Consider the following 18,343-nt stretch of genomic DNA (forward strand, 5'->3'; position numbering starts at 1 on the left):
ACTGGCCTTGGCCTCCTTAGAGATGCCTAGAATTCTGTAGCTTGGTGCCCAAATGCGGTCAAAGACACGACTACACCAATAACTTCCATTCTCTCTACATATCCACCTCAGGGCTTGCTCTGAAAGAAACAAAAAACAGATATAGACTGATGCAGATTACAGGCTTTAAACTGGAGTTTTGTAGCTAGGATAGGGGGGTTGGAAAGGAGTTTTCTTAGTGGCAGAATGAGGAAGTTAGCTGTTTTCCCTAGATAAGCTGTTTTTGAAACTGCAAAGTATTGGGGGAGAGGGTCAGCTACTTTTGCAGTCTCAATAGCTGGCTTCCTGGAAACTTGAACTCAGCTGAGGGCCTTGGCTGTGGGGGGAGCCTTTTAGAAAGAAGGGGTACAGGTCCCTCATATTTTGCTTCCTCTCAGGAGCTCAGCCCCGCTTCCTAAGAATCTCTCCTGTCTCACTTGGTAACTGTGAGTTCAGCTTCACAGGCAGGAAGTGAAGTATCTATTCTACCGCCACTCCATTATTTTATTACCCGCCCCCAACCCACCCCGGAATATAAACGCCCAAGACAACAGGAAAACGCCCCCTACACATCTTGGGCATCCGGGCTGAAAGTGCTCTCCAGTCCGGGTAAGAAGGCCAGCAGCGCACCCGCAAAGCGCGGGTCACGTGCGCGAACAGGGCCGGACCACCGAGAGTCAGTCCTCCAGCATCCTAGAGCGGCCTCGGAAGTGCCCCCGCGGCGCGGGTCTTTCCGGCCGGGCAGTCCGCGCTTTTGTCCCGCCGGCGGCCGGGCTCCCGCGGCGCCGCCACAGCCAGTACGTGAGTCCCGGGCCGCCCGCGCTCCCGCCTCCCCCCGGCCCGCCACGCCCTTCCCTTCTCTGCTCTCGGGTCTCGGGCGGGTCCTTGGGGAGATCGTGACTTCCTCCGCGCTCCGGGAAGCGCCCTTCAGGAGGGAAGGGGAAGGGGAAGCCAGGCCGGGGCCCCGAGGGCAGCTCCTGCCGTCTGAGCTCGCCCTGGGCCGAGGAAGGACCGGAATCCGCCCCGGCTTCCTTGACTGTTCGTAGCCATCTCGGGCTTAGAGGGAGGAGAACCTCGATTATTAGCGCTTAAAAAATTTGCCCTGATTGCGGTTAAGTTTGTTTCTGAGACTTAGAGGTGACCTAATTGGGTCACCCCTCCCCTTTATTTTGGTGGGAGAGAGGCGTTGAGAGACACCTGCGGGTGTGGAAGCAAACCCTTGTACTTCCCGGCCGGCTCCTAGGAGAAACTCATATGTAGACCAATTGCGATCAGAGAAGGCCATCTGCCCTACCCCCACCGCAGCAAACAGAGAAAGTGTTGACTTAGGGAAAAGCTTTGAGAAGTATTGGGGCAGGGATGTAAAAGATAAACAAAGGCCGGATGGAGACGTGCCCGTGGTGGTGTGTTATTTTAAGATGGTTAATCTGGGTGGCCAGGACAGTTTATGTACGTCTGAATCTGTGTGTGTTTGTGTGTGGTGTGTGTGTCTATTTGAATAGGTAATGTTCATGTGACCACTACACTAGAATATAAAAAGATTTTAAAAACAAAAATTTAATGCAAAATATAAAAACAAGATTTTCTTCCGGTGTTCTCAACGGCGGTCCTAGGCCCACCTTAAAAAGTTAACACTTTTGTTAAGATCTTGAATAGACTTCCAAGATTTCTTTATTCAAATGCTAGCAAATATATAATTCGTTCCTCATATTCAGACAGGTGGTAGCATAACAAATCTTTCTGCTTCCTTGTTTCTTTTACTGAATCTGTTTTACATATCTCTATCGGGAAACAGGTTTGTTGTTTGTTTTGCACACCTGGAGTGGATTGGCTATTTTAAACGAGGTTTTAGATGAGGATTGTATTTTATAATCTCTGAGTTGTTCCCAGTGCTTTTATCTCAAATGGTAGTATTTGGAATGATTCTATACTAGGATAAGGATGTGAAATTAGGAAGGGACTGAGATTAATAAAGTATTTTTTGTTTTACATTAACTCAATCAAAATATGCTGAATTACTTGCTTCAAGCCAGTACCTGAGTGAGCCCTTAGCTTCAGAAAAATTTTTACACTGCCTTTCACAGTCTTTTGCTTCCATTATTCCTGGAGTAGGTAGAACTCTCCTGCACTACCATGAGAATATTCCATTACAAAAACCCCTTCAATCCTTATTCCTAGCTTTTAAATAATAGAGACAAGTCATATATATATATATATATATATGCTTTTCACAAATTAAATACGAAAATACCCAGAGCATAAATCATACTCTTGTCTGTATCACTTTCTCATATAGTTCCATCTTCCATTTACACATCTACCACTTAGGTGCCCTTGAGTTGGCAGACATTCTCTCTTGATTTCATTCTTGTCATCTGAACATGCCTGAATGACTTTTAGTCATTTGAACGACTATTATTCATTATAGTCATCAAATGTGTTATCTAAGAACTTAGGGTATGGAAATCCTGGATCGCACTTGAGTTATAGGACATTGCCTTGTTTAATACAGTTGAAATCTGGAAATTCAAAGTAGCTGCAGGCATGTTACACCAGTTTCTTCTTGCAGTCTCTTATCGTAGGAGCCATTTTCCACTGAAACAGGATTGCCCTCTTGTGAGTTGTCTCAACTTTTGAGAAGTACCTCCTCACTGACCAGAACAGACAAGGTTCTTGCTATCTGCAGACACTTTTGTAGGACTTAGGGGTAGAATGTGAACAAGTGTAGAAATAGCCCAGGGTTGTGGTCTTATGTAATTTGTGAGGTACAGAGACCTTTTCATGGTTCACTTCCACTGATGTTACCGGACTGTTAAGTCATGATGTCTATCAAAAACTGACCAGAGAGATTTCCCATCTAGTTCTGAGAAATTAAAACCTTTTTTGGTCCTTTCTAGTCCTGTGTTATAGGGGACATATGATGGCCACCACATCCATCCTATTGATTATATTGTAATAACTTCATCTTGAAACTTAATTCTTGGTTCTCTTAGCCCCTCCCCCAATCCATTCTCCCTTGGTGGTGGTGGCAGCAGTGATGCCATTAGTCTCAGGAGAGAGAGGCTATGTGAGTCAAGGCCAGCCACTGCTATACAGTGAGGCTTTGTCTCAAAAAAAAAAAAAAAAAAAAAGAAAGAAAGAAAAAGAAAATTAAGCAAAGTAAAAATAATACAGTGAGTGAGCTGTTTGCTCATAGTTTCAGGATTCTGCTACATTTTTCTCACCTTTGCCTTTTTGTTTTTTTTTTCCCTTGGTTGAAGCATTTTAAAGCAAATTCCTGATCTGCTTTTTTTATTACCCTCATGTTTGTCATTAAAAGTGGCATATACTCCTAACCGCTGTAGTACCACTACATTACAGCCTATTTTAGCTTTGATTTTTTTTTTCTTGTCTAGCAGCAGTAGGCAGATTACTGGGCCATTTGTCTACAATAAGCTAAGAAGGGCTTATACCTTTTTAATGGAATGTTTATAATCAACAGCATGGTCCAAAAAAACCTTAACTATTAATACTTATCTGACCCTTTACAGAAAAATATTGCCAGCCCCAGATTTAATAATGCCTATGCTACTCATTGCTTAAAACTCTGGAAGAGTAAGTGAACTCTTCACTTTGAGTCAGACCCTGCTGAGCCCTTGTTGCTTACCTGTCTGGTTTCCCCTGCTGCTCTATGTTCCAGATGTCTAAAGTGTTAGAAACATTAGTTCTCCCGAGTGTACTCCTGAAGTTCTTAGTTGTTTGGGGTGAAGGGCAGCCCTCCCACCTTTTCTGATACCTGTGCTGATGCTCTCTGGGGTAGACCTTGTTTCCCCTATCCCTTTATTCCCTGGACTAGCCCCAGGCCTGTATATGGGGGAAGAGCTACTTATTATGGGTATGATCTAAGTTCCTTGTGCACCGTTCACTCAGATAACCACGATACTAGAATGTACCCTCAGTTCTGTTCATAAGGATGGCAGTGTGTTTTATTACACTCTCAGTTGCCTTATATGCTAACAGCATTTATGCTCCTGCTGTCTTGATGTACTTTTGCCTGTGTTTTTGATTATGTGAACTAGACTGCATGTGTCGAAGAGCACCTACCCAGAGAGGGTTAAGGAGCCTTGGCCTCTGACTAGATTGGAGAAGCAAACAGTAGTATTTATGATTTCATGCAGTTGAGGCCAGTTAGTAGCCAATCATACGGTCACTGCAAAAATGAAGTGACTAAGGATTAGGGAAATTAGAATTCAGTTTTTCAAATAATTGATGGAGGGGTTGGAGAAATGGCTTTTTATCACTATCATCAGGACTTGAATTCAAATTCCCATGTGAAAAGCCTGGAGTTGTACCAAACACCTGAAATCTCAGCACTGAGAAGGAGAAAGACAGATCACTGAAGCTTTGTGGCCAGACAGCCCAACTGATTGATGAGAAACCCCGTCTCAGAATATACATGGAGAGTAATTGTTGAAGACACCTGACATCAACACCTCTGGCCTCCACATGCACACACACATGTAAATGCATGCTTATACATGTGAGCACACCACACACTCATACCTGAGGGAAAGGACAGACTGAGAATTAGTGAGTGCAGTGGCAGTAAGCAGTAAGTCAGTGCCCCTTTTGTGTCTAAGGACACATTAGTAGCTCGATACAGAGGATTTGGCCTGATGTTGTGGTGTGTGTTAAGGGTTTAGTTTTGTTTTTGTGCTACTCTAGCAAATCCTGCAGACTGGGTAATTTACAACAAGAGCCTGAGAAGTCCCAAATTAAGGTGTTGGTGTCTCCTGAGGCCTTCTTGCTCTGTTTTCACATGGTGAAAGGAACCACATGATAGAAGAGCAGAGAGAGCCATAATAAGTTCTTTATAAAGAACCCAGTCCCACAATAATGGCATTAATATGCTGTAACATAAAGACAGTGTCTCCATGGCCTTATTACCCACTTCTACCAGTAACAGTGTCACACTTTTGTAACCCCCAATCATTGACAGGCTGAAGCTGAGATCTCTGAGCCTGGGACTTCAAGTTCAAGGCCAGCCCCAGCAACATAGTGAGACCTTTTTTAAAAAAAAATTAATTATTTTTTTAGAAAAAGACCTGCTTAATATTATATTGGCAGTTTAACTTAAACATGAATTTTGTTTTAGTTTGTTTAATGACCAACTACACATTTTATGACAACTCTTAGAGGAAGAATTGGGTGGGGATAAGAATGAATGAAGGCAGAAAGACTGTAGAGGGCAGTAGTCCAGAAGAGAATTCTAGAGGACTGAAAGTAAGGCCTAGAAGCTGGTGTTCATACAATAGGATAAGTTAGTTTTATAGGCTGTTTTGAATGAAGTTGAGAGAAATAAAAGAGGCTGCTCTGATTAAGACAAAGAGGACAGTGGGGCGGATAATAGGATCTGTGTTTGGATAAAGGCTTTGGGCCAAAGATAAGTTTCTAACAGACAGCTTTTAGGAGTGGGAGAAGTCATACAACGGAGCTGTCTGGCCAGCATAGAGTCAAGAGGAAAGGTGAAATGAAAGGATTAGAACATAAGAGCATCAGCAGCTCTGCCAAGGAAGCATGTTATCTAGAAAAAGCTAGTGCAGTGAAAGTTCGTGGTCTGAGTGAAAGAAATCAGCTTGAGCAGATGAGGCTTACAGGGAGACAGGTCACTAAACAGAGACAGGGTGGTGAGAGGAACACTGAGAAGGGAAGTAGAATTGATGGAACTCTTAAGTGTAGTTTTTGATGTTTTGAAAACTTTGTATTTGAAGGTAATTTTAAATATATAGAAAAATTCTAAGAATGAGAATAGTGAAAGAGGGGCTGGAGAGATGGCTCAGCTGTTGAGCACTGGCTGCTCTTCTAGGGACCAGGATTCAGTTCCCAGCACCCACATGGTAGTTCACAGTAGTCTGTAACTCCATTTCCAGGGGCTCCAACTCCTGGCTTCTTCAGTCACCAGGCACACATGTGGTATATAGACATACATACAGGCAAACATTCATACACATAAAAAGAAATCTCAAAAAAAAAAAAAAAGAATTGTGAAAGATACCTTTTGTTCATATTCACCTGTAGTTAGTATTTTATTTCATTTTGTCCTCTTGCTCTCTCATATACATTTTTCCCAAGTTATTTGAGGATAATTTAATACATCATAGTCATCTAACCCTGGATATATATATATGTGTATATATATATATATATATATATATATATATATATATATAAATTTAAAAATTAAATTTCAACCATTTGCACATGTGTATATGTGTACATGTGTGGCACAGCACACCTGTGGAGGTCAGTAGACAAATTACAGGAATTTGTTTCTCCTTCTCCCATGTGGGTCCTGTCATGTCTTCAGGCCTGCTGAACCATTGCACTGGCCCCCACGTATAATTTTTTAAGGAGAGGGATATTTTCTTAACCAACTACAGTACAGTTGTCAATTTCAGTAAATGTAAAGTTAATATTTTATTTTCCAACTTTGCCAGCTGACACTTTATTTTGTTTATTTTTGAGGCAGAGTCTTACTATATAGCTCTGGCTGTCCTGGGTGTCACTATGTAGACCAGGCTGTCCTTGAACACAGAGATCGGCCTGCCTCTGATTCCCAAGTGCTGGGATTAAACATGTGTGCCAACACATCTGGCTCTGGCACTTTTTAAAAATAGAACAATTTTAGCCTTCTTTAGCCTATAATATTTCTAGAACTTCTCTTTGCCTTTTAAAGGTTTGGAAAAACAGTTCCTCCTCTCCTTACAGCCCCTTTAAAGAACAGTCTTCATTTTGGATTAACCTGTTTCCTTATGGTTTTGTTCATGTAATGTATTCTCATAGGCCCTGTCCTTCTCAGGATGTTATTACAGGAAGCATATGATGTTCTTTTGCCCCCACTAGAAATATTTATTAATGTAGAACATCTGTCAAGGCCTTGCCTAATTTTATGCACAATTACTATTTTCTCTAATAAGCATTCTGAGAAGGAATATTTAAATCCAGCAAATAGCCTATTCTTTGTGAAAATTTCTCCCCAGACTTAGAATTCATTGGTGATCTTTTCCTTATCTAGTCTTTACTCTGATAGTTATGGAATACTAATTTATTCTGTTGTAATCAAGAAGCCTTCCCCCCTTCCTGGCTTTTATCTGTATGGACTTGTGCAGTCCTGTTTTTAGTAGATTATTTGTCATTGCTGTGCTTACTTATTGTGCCTAAACTGGATATTCAATCTGGCTCTTGAGAGTGCCTTGACTTTCCTGTTCTTTCCTTACTTGTTCACAATATCGCACCACACCACACCACAGCTCATTTTGTACTGTTCCTAGCCGTTTCTCTAAAGACTTGCCTTCTCTTTAGTAGGGGATACTAGAAGAAACCAAAACTTTGTGCTTATATCACAGTGCTGATACTTTTCTTCTTGACTTGCTGGCAGTCAGAGCTTATGTAGAAATAGTATGTATATATGTCTACACTTACATATGCACATACTTTGTTTAAAAATGAGTTTACACAATACTTGTAATTTATCCATATAAGGTTCTTTTTTGCTTTTTCCTGTCCTTTATGTGTATATCTTTTCTTCTTTCATGAGAATCCTGACTCCTAACAAAAGTCACATTTGAGTTCCATAGTACATCAAAAATTGTTTCAGAATTGCTTTGCCCATACTGCTAGCAATAGTTCACTTGTTTGAAATTCTCCCCTGTACCTCCCCACCAATCTTCAGAAGATTGAGTGTAGACAAGTATGTAATCAAATATCGTGTTCCTAAGTTAAATAGATTAGACTTTTTTGTTTGTGTATTCTCGTCCTATGGTTTTGGTATCCCTGTGAAACAGAGATGAGGTCACTGTTTCTGTTTACTTCCTATTTTAGCAATTTCCCCTCCTTCATAGTCACTGATTTCATTTTATCCTTTGGTTATGCAGACATTATTATGCTACCATAAGTGAAAGCTACACTGTGCTATAATCAGTGTCTCTGCACCTCTCCATCCCCTAATGCATTATTCTCTGACTCCACCTTTTGCAAATATCAGTTGTATCTTGGTATTACTATAGAGATAAGCAGATAAAATTGCTTGCTTTTTTCTTCCTTTCTTAGCAACTGCACTTTTTTACTTTTTGATAATATAATACTATACAGCCTGGAATTTACTACCTGTCAATGAGATGTTCTCCTTTTCCAGTACTTCTTTTTTTTTTTTTTTTTGGTTTTTTTGAGACAGGGTTTCTCTGTGTAGCTTTTGTGCCTTTCCTGGAACTCACTTGGTAGCCCAGGCTGGCCTTGAACTCACAGAGATCCGCCTGGCTCTGCCTCCCGAGTGCTGGGATTAAAGGCATGCGCCACCACCGCCCGGCTCCAGTACTTCTTTATGTATATTTTATATTTAGTCTTCTGTGCTTGCAGATTTAGTAATTTACCAGATTTTCAGTTAAAATTGTGCCATAAGAATTCTGTTACCCATACACATGTTCTTACGAGTGCACATATGTATACACATGCGCACTTTTGTAGTATTAGAAGTATTTGTTAATTGTGGATTGAAGGGGATATGCATGTATTAGCACAGATTTTCCCACCACAAAGCTTAATGTAAGTTTTCATCCCAAGCAATCTATGAGAAGGGGATATGCATGTATTAGCACAGATTTTCCCACCCAAAGCTTAATGTAAGTTTTCATCCCAAGCAATCTATGAGAATACTTGTTTTCTTCATAGATCAACAGGATCTATGGTCAGGTTTCGAACATTGGTCAGGGTAACATGAGAAACTATCTTATTGAAGTTCTAATGATATATTTTTTATTACAAAAAATAATTATACTTTTACATGTTTAATAATTTTCTAAAGGAAAAACATTATATTGACGTGGTTAATCATTGTCTGAAACATCCTGTGTATTCACTGAACAAAATAATTTTTTAGACTACAATAAGAAAGCCCACAGCAAGAGAAACATCTAAAGCGCAATTAAAAGTTTAAGGAAGCTGACTAGTGACTAGCTTTAAAACATTTTAACATATTTTGATCATAGAAATATTTCAGTTTTCAAACTGCAATGTTTGTCATAGAAGCCTGTGCACCAAGAAGCTGTTTCTAGTGTGGGGGTAAATTTTTACTTTTTTAATTTAAAGAAAAAACTGAGCCATGTTAGCACCAACAGGCTGTACTGTTACAGAGTATCACTTGATTCTTTTCTTCTCTAGTTTGAAATTAGAAAGAAAAGGAACTAAGTTCTCAGAGTACACCATGATTGTCAAGTCATAGTCACTGAATTCATGTATGATGGTCTACAGAAAAACTACTTGATTCTAGTAGTCCATTCCATCATATCTGTAGAGGACTTTGTTAGGCTCTCTGGTCTCTACCAACTTTAAGCTCCCTACAGGCAAAGAGATCACAAATGCTGGGGGGCTGTCCCAGTCTAGGAGGTTATCTTTTTGTAGGGAATGAATTAAATGTTTCTAGGCTTTCTCTCAAAGTAGTCACTGACCTCTAGAACAGAACCTGACTGAGGTTTCTTTCCTCCCTGTCTGGTAATCCCCAGATCAACAGTGTTAAAAGGGACAACAGGAAGCCAGGAAGCAGTCCTAGTGCTTCCAAGCTTTGCTTTGCCAGCTTTATCCCCGCTAGTAGGCATTTCTTTGGGGCTTCTTTCTTTACAACGAAGACCCAGTAAGCCACTCTGAAAAGGAACTGATCCTTATGACTTGGAAGAAATCAGCATTTCTGATCCGAGTCGTTGCAGAAGGTTTGGTGCCTTCGCTTGTCCTGTTAGCTCTTCTGGAAGGACAGAACCACATATTCAGGGACTCTGTTTTTCAGACTTAGGTTTGGGTTCCACAAGCCTTTCACCTTATCTTTTCCTTCTTCTTCGGAAACCATTCTACACAGAGCTTACTTCTTAACACTCCCTCCCTCCTCCTCCTTTTTACTCTTTCTCCCTCTCTCCTTCCCTACTCTCCCTCTCCTTCTTCCCTTCTTTCTGAAAGTTCATACAAGGCTCAGTGTATTCCATATGGGTCCTGATGGTTCTAGACAAGACAATCCTGACTGTGCTGGGAATGGCCAGTGGTTTCATGGCCTCCAAAGCTGTCATTCAAGCACTTCTGATTTCTTAGATTTTCAGTGTCTACATCATTGGACTTGCTATGCTAGAACTGGTACAAAAATTGGGCTTGACACTGTAGGGCTTCTCAAATACCTGGAATGAGTTTCAACTTCTCACTGATTTCACAGCTGCCATTTACCATTTCCTCTAGTTCGTGTGGTCCTGCCCCACATGTGGTCATCAGCCCCAATCAGACAGGTCCATGTCATCTTGATAAGCAACTCTGTATATCTTCTACCTTTTCAACTGCAGTAGAGAAAAACTGGTGGCATAACCTTGGAGACCCTGTTTTTTCAGGAACTTCTTGTTGCAGATTCTTAAGGAGTCACTTTTCTAGGCCCTTTAGATGGGTTGACTCAGATATTACTATGGAATCTGCAAAGTCTGACAGAAAGAAATCTGAGCATTCTCCAAAGTCTGTTTTGTGGTGAGCCAGTCCTGGAGGGGGCCGGGGTAGGCAGGGTGCTGGGTATATAATGAGCATGAAGACCAGAGCCAGGTTTGCTTCCAAGAAGCCATTTGCTAAGAACACCTATGCTGCTGGATTTTGACTTCAGTGTAGCCCTTGGAATATAGCTTATTTTCTATAAGGACTGATCTTTGATAAACTAGCATGAGCTATCAGATGTTTGGGAATCAGAATGGTCTTGAGGGACTCAGATGTACTGGCCTGGTGCAGAACAGTTATATCAGCTTTAAGGATCAGGACAGTGGGATCTTCAGGCTTACGGCCCAAACTGCTGAGTCTTTCCAGGCACATAGATACTTAATTGACTAGATTTCTGTTTTGAGTGTATTCCAGTTAATGACAAATGTTTTGTCCCAATGGCCATTGGAACTATTGATCCTGCTACTGAAGTGTCTCTTTAAACTGATAGATGTGCTCTACCTGTTGATATAGCTACTCCTCTAATCTTCAGAGGCATTGTAATGGTTTATGCAGCTGAATCAGCGTTCACCAATTGCACATCATCTGTACTTGGTTCATCCTATAGTATTCTACCAACAGCAAGTTCCAACACATCATTATACCTTGAAAGCGGTTCAGTTACTGAAGCAGCCACTCTGTTCCAGGGAGATTTTGTTCTGCTCACTGTTTAGCTTAGAATACCAGTAGCTCTTGGTGAGCCAAACAGGCTTTGGACAGACCCAGACACCTTAGTAACCTTAGGGCCTGCGGTAGGGTTCTTGGTAGAGTACAGCCTTTTCTCTCACCTCTCGTCACAGTTCTGACAGTATTTTCTGGCATTTTCTTTTGGGAGTGGGGGTAGGAATTTGTTTATATAAAAGTATGTATATGTAGTTAAACATCAGTCTTGTACTGCATTTTGGTTATGATTAGGAAGCTTTCTCTATACCCAGGTCATAGAGTCATTAACTCGTGTTTTGTTTTGTTTTGTTTTTTTCCCTAGTATTTGTTATTCTTGTGTCTGTTCTATTATTTCTAGCTTCTTTATATTTAGAGCTCTGTTCCATTTGGAGTTTGTCCCTTTGTGTGGTATAAAAGATCTAATTTTATCTTTTTTATTCCCCAGATGGCTTTATATTTGTTACAACACTATTTTATAAAACTGTCTTTTCCCCAGTAATGCCATCCTCATCATCAATTTCTGTGTGTAGCTAGAATAATTTCTGGGTATGTCTATTTATATGCCAGTAACACATTTAAATTATAGAAGCACATTTTTAATTATAGCACATGTTAATAGCCAGTGTGACTAGTAGTCACTTACAGCTCTTTTTCTTCCCTAGCAACTTTTTATTTTAGGAAATTGTTTTTTATGGCTGTAGGAACCTTAACATTTTTCTCTTCTGAGGAAGTTAAAATGGAGGGGCTAAAATTGAAAAGGAAAATCTCTGTTGTATGTGGAAACAGAAGAATATAGTTAATGTATGCTGCTGCTGAATCTTCTAGAACTATGCTAGTCAACCCATTAGTTGCACATTTCAAGTGTTGTGGACTGCTCTACCGAAAGTAATACAAGGAGTAAGGGAACTAGGCTGGGCACCGTTCTTCAGTGACCTCATGCTGGGGACTTAATTTTATATATTTTAATGTCTGCCAGGTCATTTTTCATCTTCTAAATAATCTCCTAAATTTCTAACTTTTTTCTATTCCTATAGAAATTTCATTATTCCTATAGAAATGAGTTGTGTAATGACTCTTTACACAGGTCCACTCCAAATCATGTATCTTTTATTGCCCATTTTTTCCCTCACATAGTTAAATAGAGTTTTCTGAGATTCACAGAATTTCATAATAATGTTCCAAAATGTTACCCAGAGCAGGAGGGAAAGATCACATTTTATATGTTAACAAATGCTTCATTTTCTAGGGTTGGAATAAGTCAGCTTTTTCTTAGAAGTCAGTATGTCAGAAAGTCAGTATTGATGTCACGTAAAGTACCTTCAGGAGACCAGGTACCCTGCTTGGGTATTAAAGTCTGCTTTGGGAAGTTTATCTTTTTTCTGAATCATGAGCTTTTTCCATACATATTAACCTTGATCCAATAGTTTAACCTTTAATACATAGTAAGTATTACAATGAATTGTATTAACATTTTGCCTTGACCAAGGGACAAGTACTGTTATTACTGGTTTTACATGGCTATCATTTAATATTTACAACAGCCCTATTACTTTCATTTTACAGGTGAAGAAACTGCTGTACAAAGAAATTAAGTAGCTTTCTCAAAGATCAGGTAACTAGGTATTTGAACTTACAGTATTCTAGTCATTTTCTGGTCTGTGTGAGGGTTGGTTTCAAGATCTTACAGATAGCAAAGTCTGCAACAGATGCTCAAGTCCCCTATTTAAAATGATAGGATACTTACAAATGACCTTTCTGTGTACTTTAAACCATTTTCAAATTACTTGTAGTGCCTAAAAACTGCGTGAGTCTTTGTTATATTGTATTATTTAGGGAATAATGATAAAAATTAAAAGCCTGTATATGTTCAGTACAAATGTAACTTTGTTTTTCTGAATATTTTTGATCAGAGGTTGGCTGAATCTGCAGATGCAGAACCTGTACGTATGGAGGGCCTCGACTTCTTTGCTCAGTGCCTTGAGGGGTTGTCATCTTTGTTTCACCATTCTCGAGACAAGGCCTTACACCGTAGTTCAGGCTGGCCTGGCACATGGAGTCACCTTCCTGCCTCAGCCTCCAAAGTGCCGGGATTACAAGTTGGGCCATCACACTTTACTGTTTGTAATCTTTGACATGCTGTATGACTAATTTATTCATAAGTAGGAATGAAAACTTTATTCCTTGGCAGGCTGGAACATGTTCTGCTATATAAATTCTTCCATGATTAGCCACTTTCCAAGGACAGTGTTTTCTATACACAGAAAAGTCAATTTACAGTAGCTACAGCTTTCTTTCTTTCTCATTTCTGGTCACTGTCCTCATAATCTTATAACTACAACTACCTGCCTGATCCCTCTTCTAGGGTACTGATTTATCTTCTTCTTTAGTTTTACCTGCTCTCTGCTGATTTATGTGTAACTTTTCAAAGAAAAATTAACCTTGCCTTTGTTTTTCCAATTTTTTTCTTTCTGTCTTCTGTTTTTCAGAGACTTTTTTTTATTGTTTTCTATGAGGTGACATTGAAACTGATTGGTATTGTCTGTGGTTCTGTGCATCAGCCATTCCCATTTTTAACTTATCTTCATGCTGGGTTAATGTAGAAATAAAAAAGCTTTTTGGATCATCAGCAATCTGGGCTGTAGTTTTAGCAGTAGTTCTCAAGGTGTTTAAATTTTATTAATGACCCCCATCATATCCCCAACAATTAAAATGGTGCTTATGGGGCTGGAGAGATGACTCAGAACTTAACACTTGAATGCTCTTGCAGAGACCTGGGTTCAGTTCCTAGCATTCAGTGATGGTTCATAACCATGCTTAACTCCAGTTCCAGGGGATTCAGCTACCTCTTCTGAACTCATTGGGCACTAGGCATGTACCTGGTGCACATTCCTACATGCAAGCAAAACACTCTTACACATAAATCTTTAAAGATTTTTTTTAATGGTACTTGCCACACACAAGCAAATACCTGTCAAAGGGATAAGTTGACTTTGTTATTTGCTATTGTTATTCTTTCTTTTTTTTTCTAAATAAACATATCATTTTCATTTTCCTGGTCTAGTGTCACATTTGAAGACAAGCATGGAGGATGAGGAATCAGCTAAAAAGAATGAAAGTAATTCAAATACAGACTCTCAGTGCACAAATGTGGAAATTCTTCACAAGGATCATATGCAGAAATCTAAGTTTGATGACACTTGTGTTTATGTAGAGAAGCAATTGGAAAGTCCTGAATGGAAAATAATGAAGGAAGACAAAAGTAGCATCAAAGAAAAGATTGACAAATCTAAGAACACAGAAAATATAAAAATAGAACAGGATGATGAGGCATCTGATAAAAGTTTGTACCCAAGTGCAGATACCATGTACCAGACTATCCCTACAGAGCCAAGAATTAGTGAACAAGGTGAACACGTGGAGAACATTAATGGAAACTTGCACCCTACTCCACAGCAGAAATCTACTGCTGTTAAGAAATCACATAAGTGTGATGATTGTGGAAAATCCTTTAAATATAATTCTCGCCTTGTTCAACATAAAATTATGCACACTGGAGAAAAGCGCTATGAGTGCGATGACTGTAGGGGAACTTTTCGTAGCAGCTCCAGCCTTCGAGTTCATAAGCGCATCCATACTGGTGAGAAGCCCTATAAGTGTGATGAATGTGGGAAAGCCTACATGTCCTACTCTAGCCTTATAAACCACAAAAGCACTCATTCTGGGGAGAAGAACTGTAAATGTGATGAATGTGGAAAATCCTTCAATTATAGTTCTGTTCTGGACCAACACAAAAGGATCCACACTGGTGAGAAGCCATATGAATGTGGTGAGTGTGGAAAGGCCTTCAGGAACAGTTCTGGTCTGAGAGTCCACAAAAGGATTCACACGGGGGAGAAACCCTATGAATGTGACATCTGTGGGAAAACCTTCAGTAATAGCTCTGGTCTGAGGGTCCACAAAAGGATACATACAGGTGAGAAACCCTATGAATGTGACGAATGTGGGAAGGCATTCATTACATGCAGAACACTTCTGAATCATAAAAGCATCCACTTTGGTGATAAACCTTATAAATGTGATGAGTGTGAGAAATCTTTTAATTACAGCTCTCTTCTCATTCAGCATAAAGTCATCCACACTGGTGAGAAACCTTATGAATGTGATGAATGTGGGAAGGCCTTCAGGAACAGCTCGGGCCTCATAGTGCATAAACGAATCCACACAGGAGAGAAACCATACAAGTGTGATATCTGTGGCAAAGCATTTAGCTATAGTTCAGGCCTTGCAGTCCATAAAAGCATTCATCCTGGAAAGAAAGCCCATGAATGTAAGGAGTGTGGCAAGTCCTTTAGTTATAATTCACTTCTTCTTCAGCATAAAACCATTCATACTGGAGAGAGACCTTATGTATGTGATGTGTGTGGCAAAACATTCAGGAACAATTCAGGTCTCAAAGTCCATCGGAGGCTCCATACTGGGGAAAAACCATACAAGTGTGACGTGTGTGGGAAGGCCTATATCTCACGCTCAAGCCTTAAAAATCACAAAGGAATCCACATGGGGGAGAAGCCCTATAAATGCAGCTATTGTGAGAAATCCTTCAACTATAGCTCTGCCCTTGAACAGCATAAAAGGATTCATACAAGAGAGAAACCCTTTGGGTGTGATGAGTGTGGAAAAGCCTTCAGAAACAATTCAGGCCTTAAAGTACATAAACGAATCCACACAGGGGAGAGACCTTACAAATGTGAAGAATGTGGGAAAGCCTATATCTCACTCTCAAGCCTTATAAATCATAAAAGTGTACACCCTGGGGAAAAGCCCTTTAAGTGTGACGAGTGTGAGAAAGCCTTCGTCACATACCGAACCTTTTTAAACCACAAAAAGATTCATCTTGGAGAAAAGCCCTACAAATGCGATGTGTGTGAGAAATCTTTTAACTACACCTCACTCCTTTCTCAACACAAAAGAGTTCATACTAGAGAGAAACCCTTTGAATGTGACAGGTGTGAGAAGGTCTTCAGAAACAACTCAAGCCTTAAAGTTCATAAAAGAATACACACTGGGGAGAAGCCCTATGAGTGTGATGTGTGTGGAAAAGCCTACATCTCACACTCAAGCCTTATTAACCATAAAAGTACGCACCCTGGCAAGACACCCTATACATGTGATGAATGTGGAAAAGCATTTTTCTCAAGTAGAACTCTTATAAGCCATAAGAGAGTCCATCTTGGGGAAAAACCCTTCAAATGTGTTGAGTGTGGGAAATCATTTAGCTACAGCTCACTTCTTTCCCAACACAAGAGGATCCACACAGGGGAGAAACCTTATATATGTGATTGGTGTGGGAAGGCCTTCAGGAACAGCTCAGGCCTCACGGTGCATAAAAGGATCCACACAGGTGAAAAACCCTATGGATGTGATGAATGTGGAAAGGCGTACATATCACACTCAAGTCTTATCAATCATAAAAGTGTTCACCGTGGAAAGCAGCCCTATAATTGTGAGTGTGGGAAATCTTTCAATTACAGATCTGTTCTTGACCAACACAAAAGGATCCACACTGGAAAGAAGCCATACCGATGTAATGATTGTGGGAAGGCATTTAATATCAGATCAAATCTTACCAAGCATAAAAGAATCCATACCGGAGAGGAATCTTTTAATATGGCAAATATGGAAAGTCATAGTGGCACATTCCAGAAGATAATCTACTATGAGGGAGGGAATGCTCTGGAGGGGACCAGGATGCGGATGATGCCTGTGCCTATATGGGAGGCACAGCCTACCAAGTCTCAAAGAAATCAAATAGAAGAAAAACTTTATGAATGTAAGAATTTCTGAGATCCTTACTCATGGCTTATAATTTTTATAGTGTAAGTGGAAGAATTCTAAATAATGATGAACAATTCTTTATATATGATTCAGTCATAGCAAGGACAGTTCTAGTGCCACAATAGTTGAGCCCTTTAGGAATACAAAATACCACTAGATAGAAAACCTTTCAAAGTGATGGAACATTTAATAAAAATCCTCCCAAATAGGCATACATTTCTGGACATAAAACATGAAGGTAAAGGACTTCAGTTAGAAATCATATTCACCATTACAAAGATGCTATTTGGATAAATGAGTAAATAAGAATGTAGAAAATCTGGTATAATTTTGAACTCTATACTTTTGTCAGTATAAAAATCCAAGAAGGGCCACTAACAGGCAAATTCAGGGAGAGAATGGTTTCAGGGAATATCAGTTTATTAGTAGTCACAAATTATAGACTTAACAATAATTGTTTGTGGTAGGGAGATGACAACTTCTGAAACAATTTAGATGTCCTAGGAAAAGAAAAGGCATAGTCAGATCTGTGATCTAGTCACATTAAAATGCAGATTTGTTGGAATAGACTATTATACTAATTGAACTGGTAAGAACAAGTGAACTCCCTTAATAAGTAATACACATGATAATGAAAGCCTGGAAGGTGGCATTCACACATACTAAGAATGGAAAGGATTTCAGTATCTTCAGTAAGTAATGGAACACATCTTCATTATGAGTTTGCACCTTACAGAAAAAAATTTCAGGGAATTCTATGAATTAAAAAATGTTTCAACAGGTGTTTTATTACAAGGGCAAAGTAAGTATCAGTAATTAGGAGGAGGAAGTTCCTGTTTTTAAAACAATATTAAGTATTTCAGAAAGTTATCAAGATTTCATGTACTAATGTGTATATTGTCTGTTGTAAAATATGAATATGTTCAGAACTCGCTTTGCCATAAAGGGCAGGTAGTTATGGTAAGGTAAGGCAAAACCCCAATAAAGAAATGCCTCAAGTGTAACTAGGCTGTGGCTTACTTTAGATGGAATAAAGAGCCATTTCTGTGTCATATCTTTCCTTGTAAGTGGTACAAGATAGCCAGAAAAGTTTCTTATCTGTGAAGATTCATCCATCAGGCTAATATCTGAGGTTTCAACAGAACTTAGATCATGCTTATCTCAGGGGAAAACATGAATTTTTGAAGAGACCATGGAAAAACAATCTGATGATGATACTGAGGCTGGATTATAATTTGTTAGAGTGGGTAGGCTGTGTGAGTTGAGTGATCTGTCACTATACAATTCATTATGAACAGAA

At 39.7% G+C, this 18,343-nt stretch overlaps 1 protein-coding gene across 5 annotated transcripts; it reads left to right on the forward strand.

The window, feature by feature from the left end:
- Window positions 1-612: 612 nt before the first annotated feature.
- Window positions 613-18,095, forward strand: Zfp62 (ZFP62 zinc finger protein). 5 transcript variants are annotated; one of them, XM_006987123.4, is made up of 3 exons: window positions 712-815; window positions 12,772-12,820; window positions 14,270-18,095. In XM_006987123.4, the coding sequence occupies exon 3, from the start codon at window positions 14,290-14,292 to the stop codon at window positions 17,050-17,052; it is 2,763 nt and encodes a 920-aa protein (XP_006987185.1). In that variant the 5' UTR covers window positions 712-815; window positions 12,772-12,820; window positions 14,270-14,289; the 3' UTR covers window positions 17,053-18,095. The 5 variants fall into 5 exon arrangements, with proteins under 5 accessions (XP_076434357.1, XP_015861113.1, XP_006987185.1 ...); XM_076578241.1 differs by having other exon boundaries at window positions 744-815; window positions 12,772-12,828; XM_042283904.2 differs by having other exon boundaries at window positions 801-819.
- Window positions 18,096-18,343: the final 248 nt, after the last annotated feature.

This window comes from Peromyscus maniculatus, chromosome 8 (assembly GCF_049852395.1).
Source record: "Peromyscus maniculatus bairdii isolate BWxNUB_F1_BW_parent chromosome 8, HU_Pman_BW_mat_3.1, whole genome shotgun sequence".
Classification (NCBI taxonomy): domain Eukaryota; kingdom Metazoa; phylum Chordata; class Mammalia; order Rodentia; family Cricetidae; genus Peromyscus; species Peromyscus maniculatus.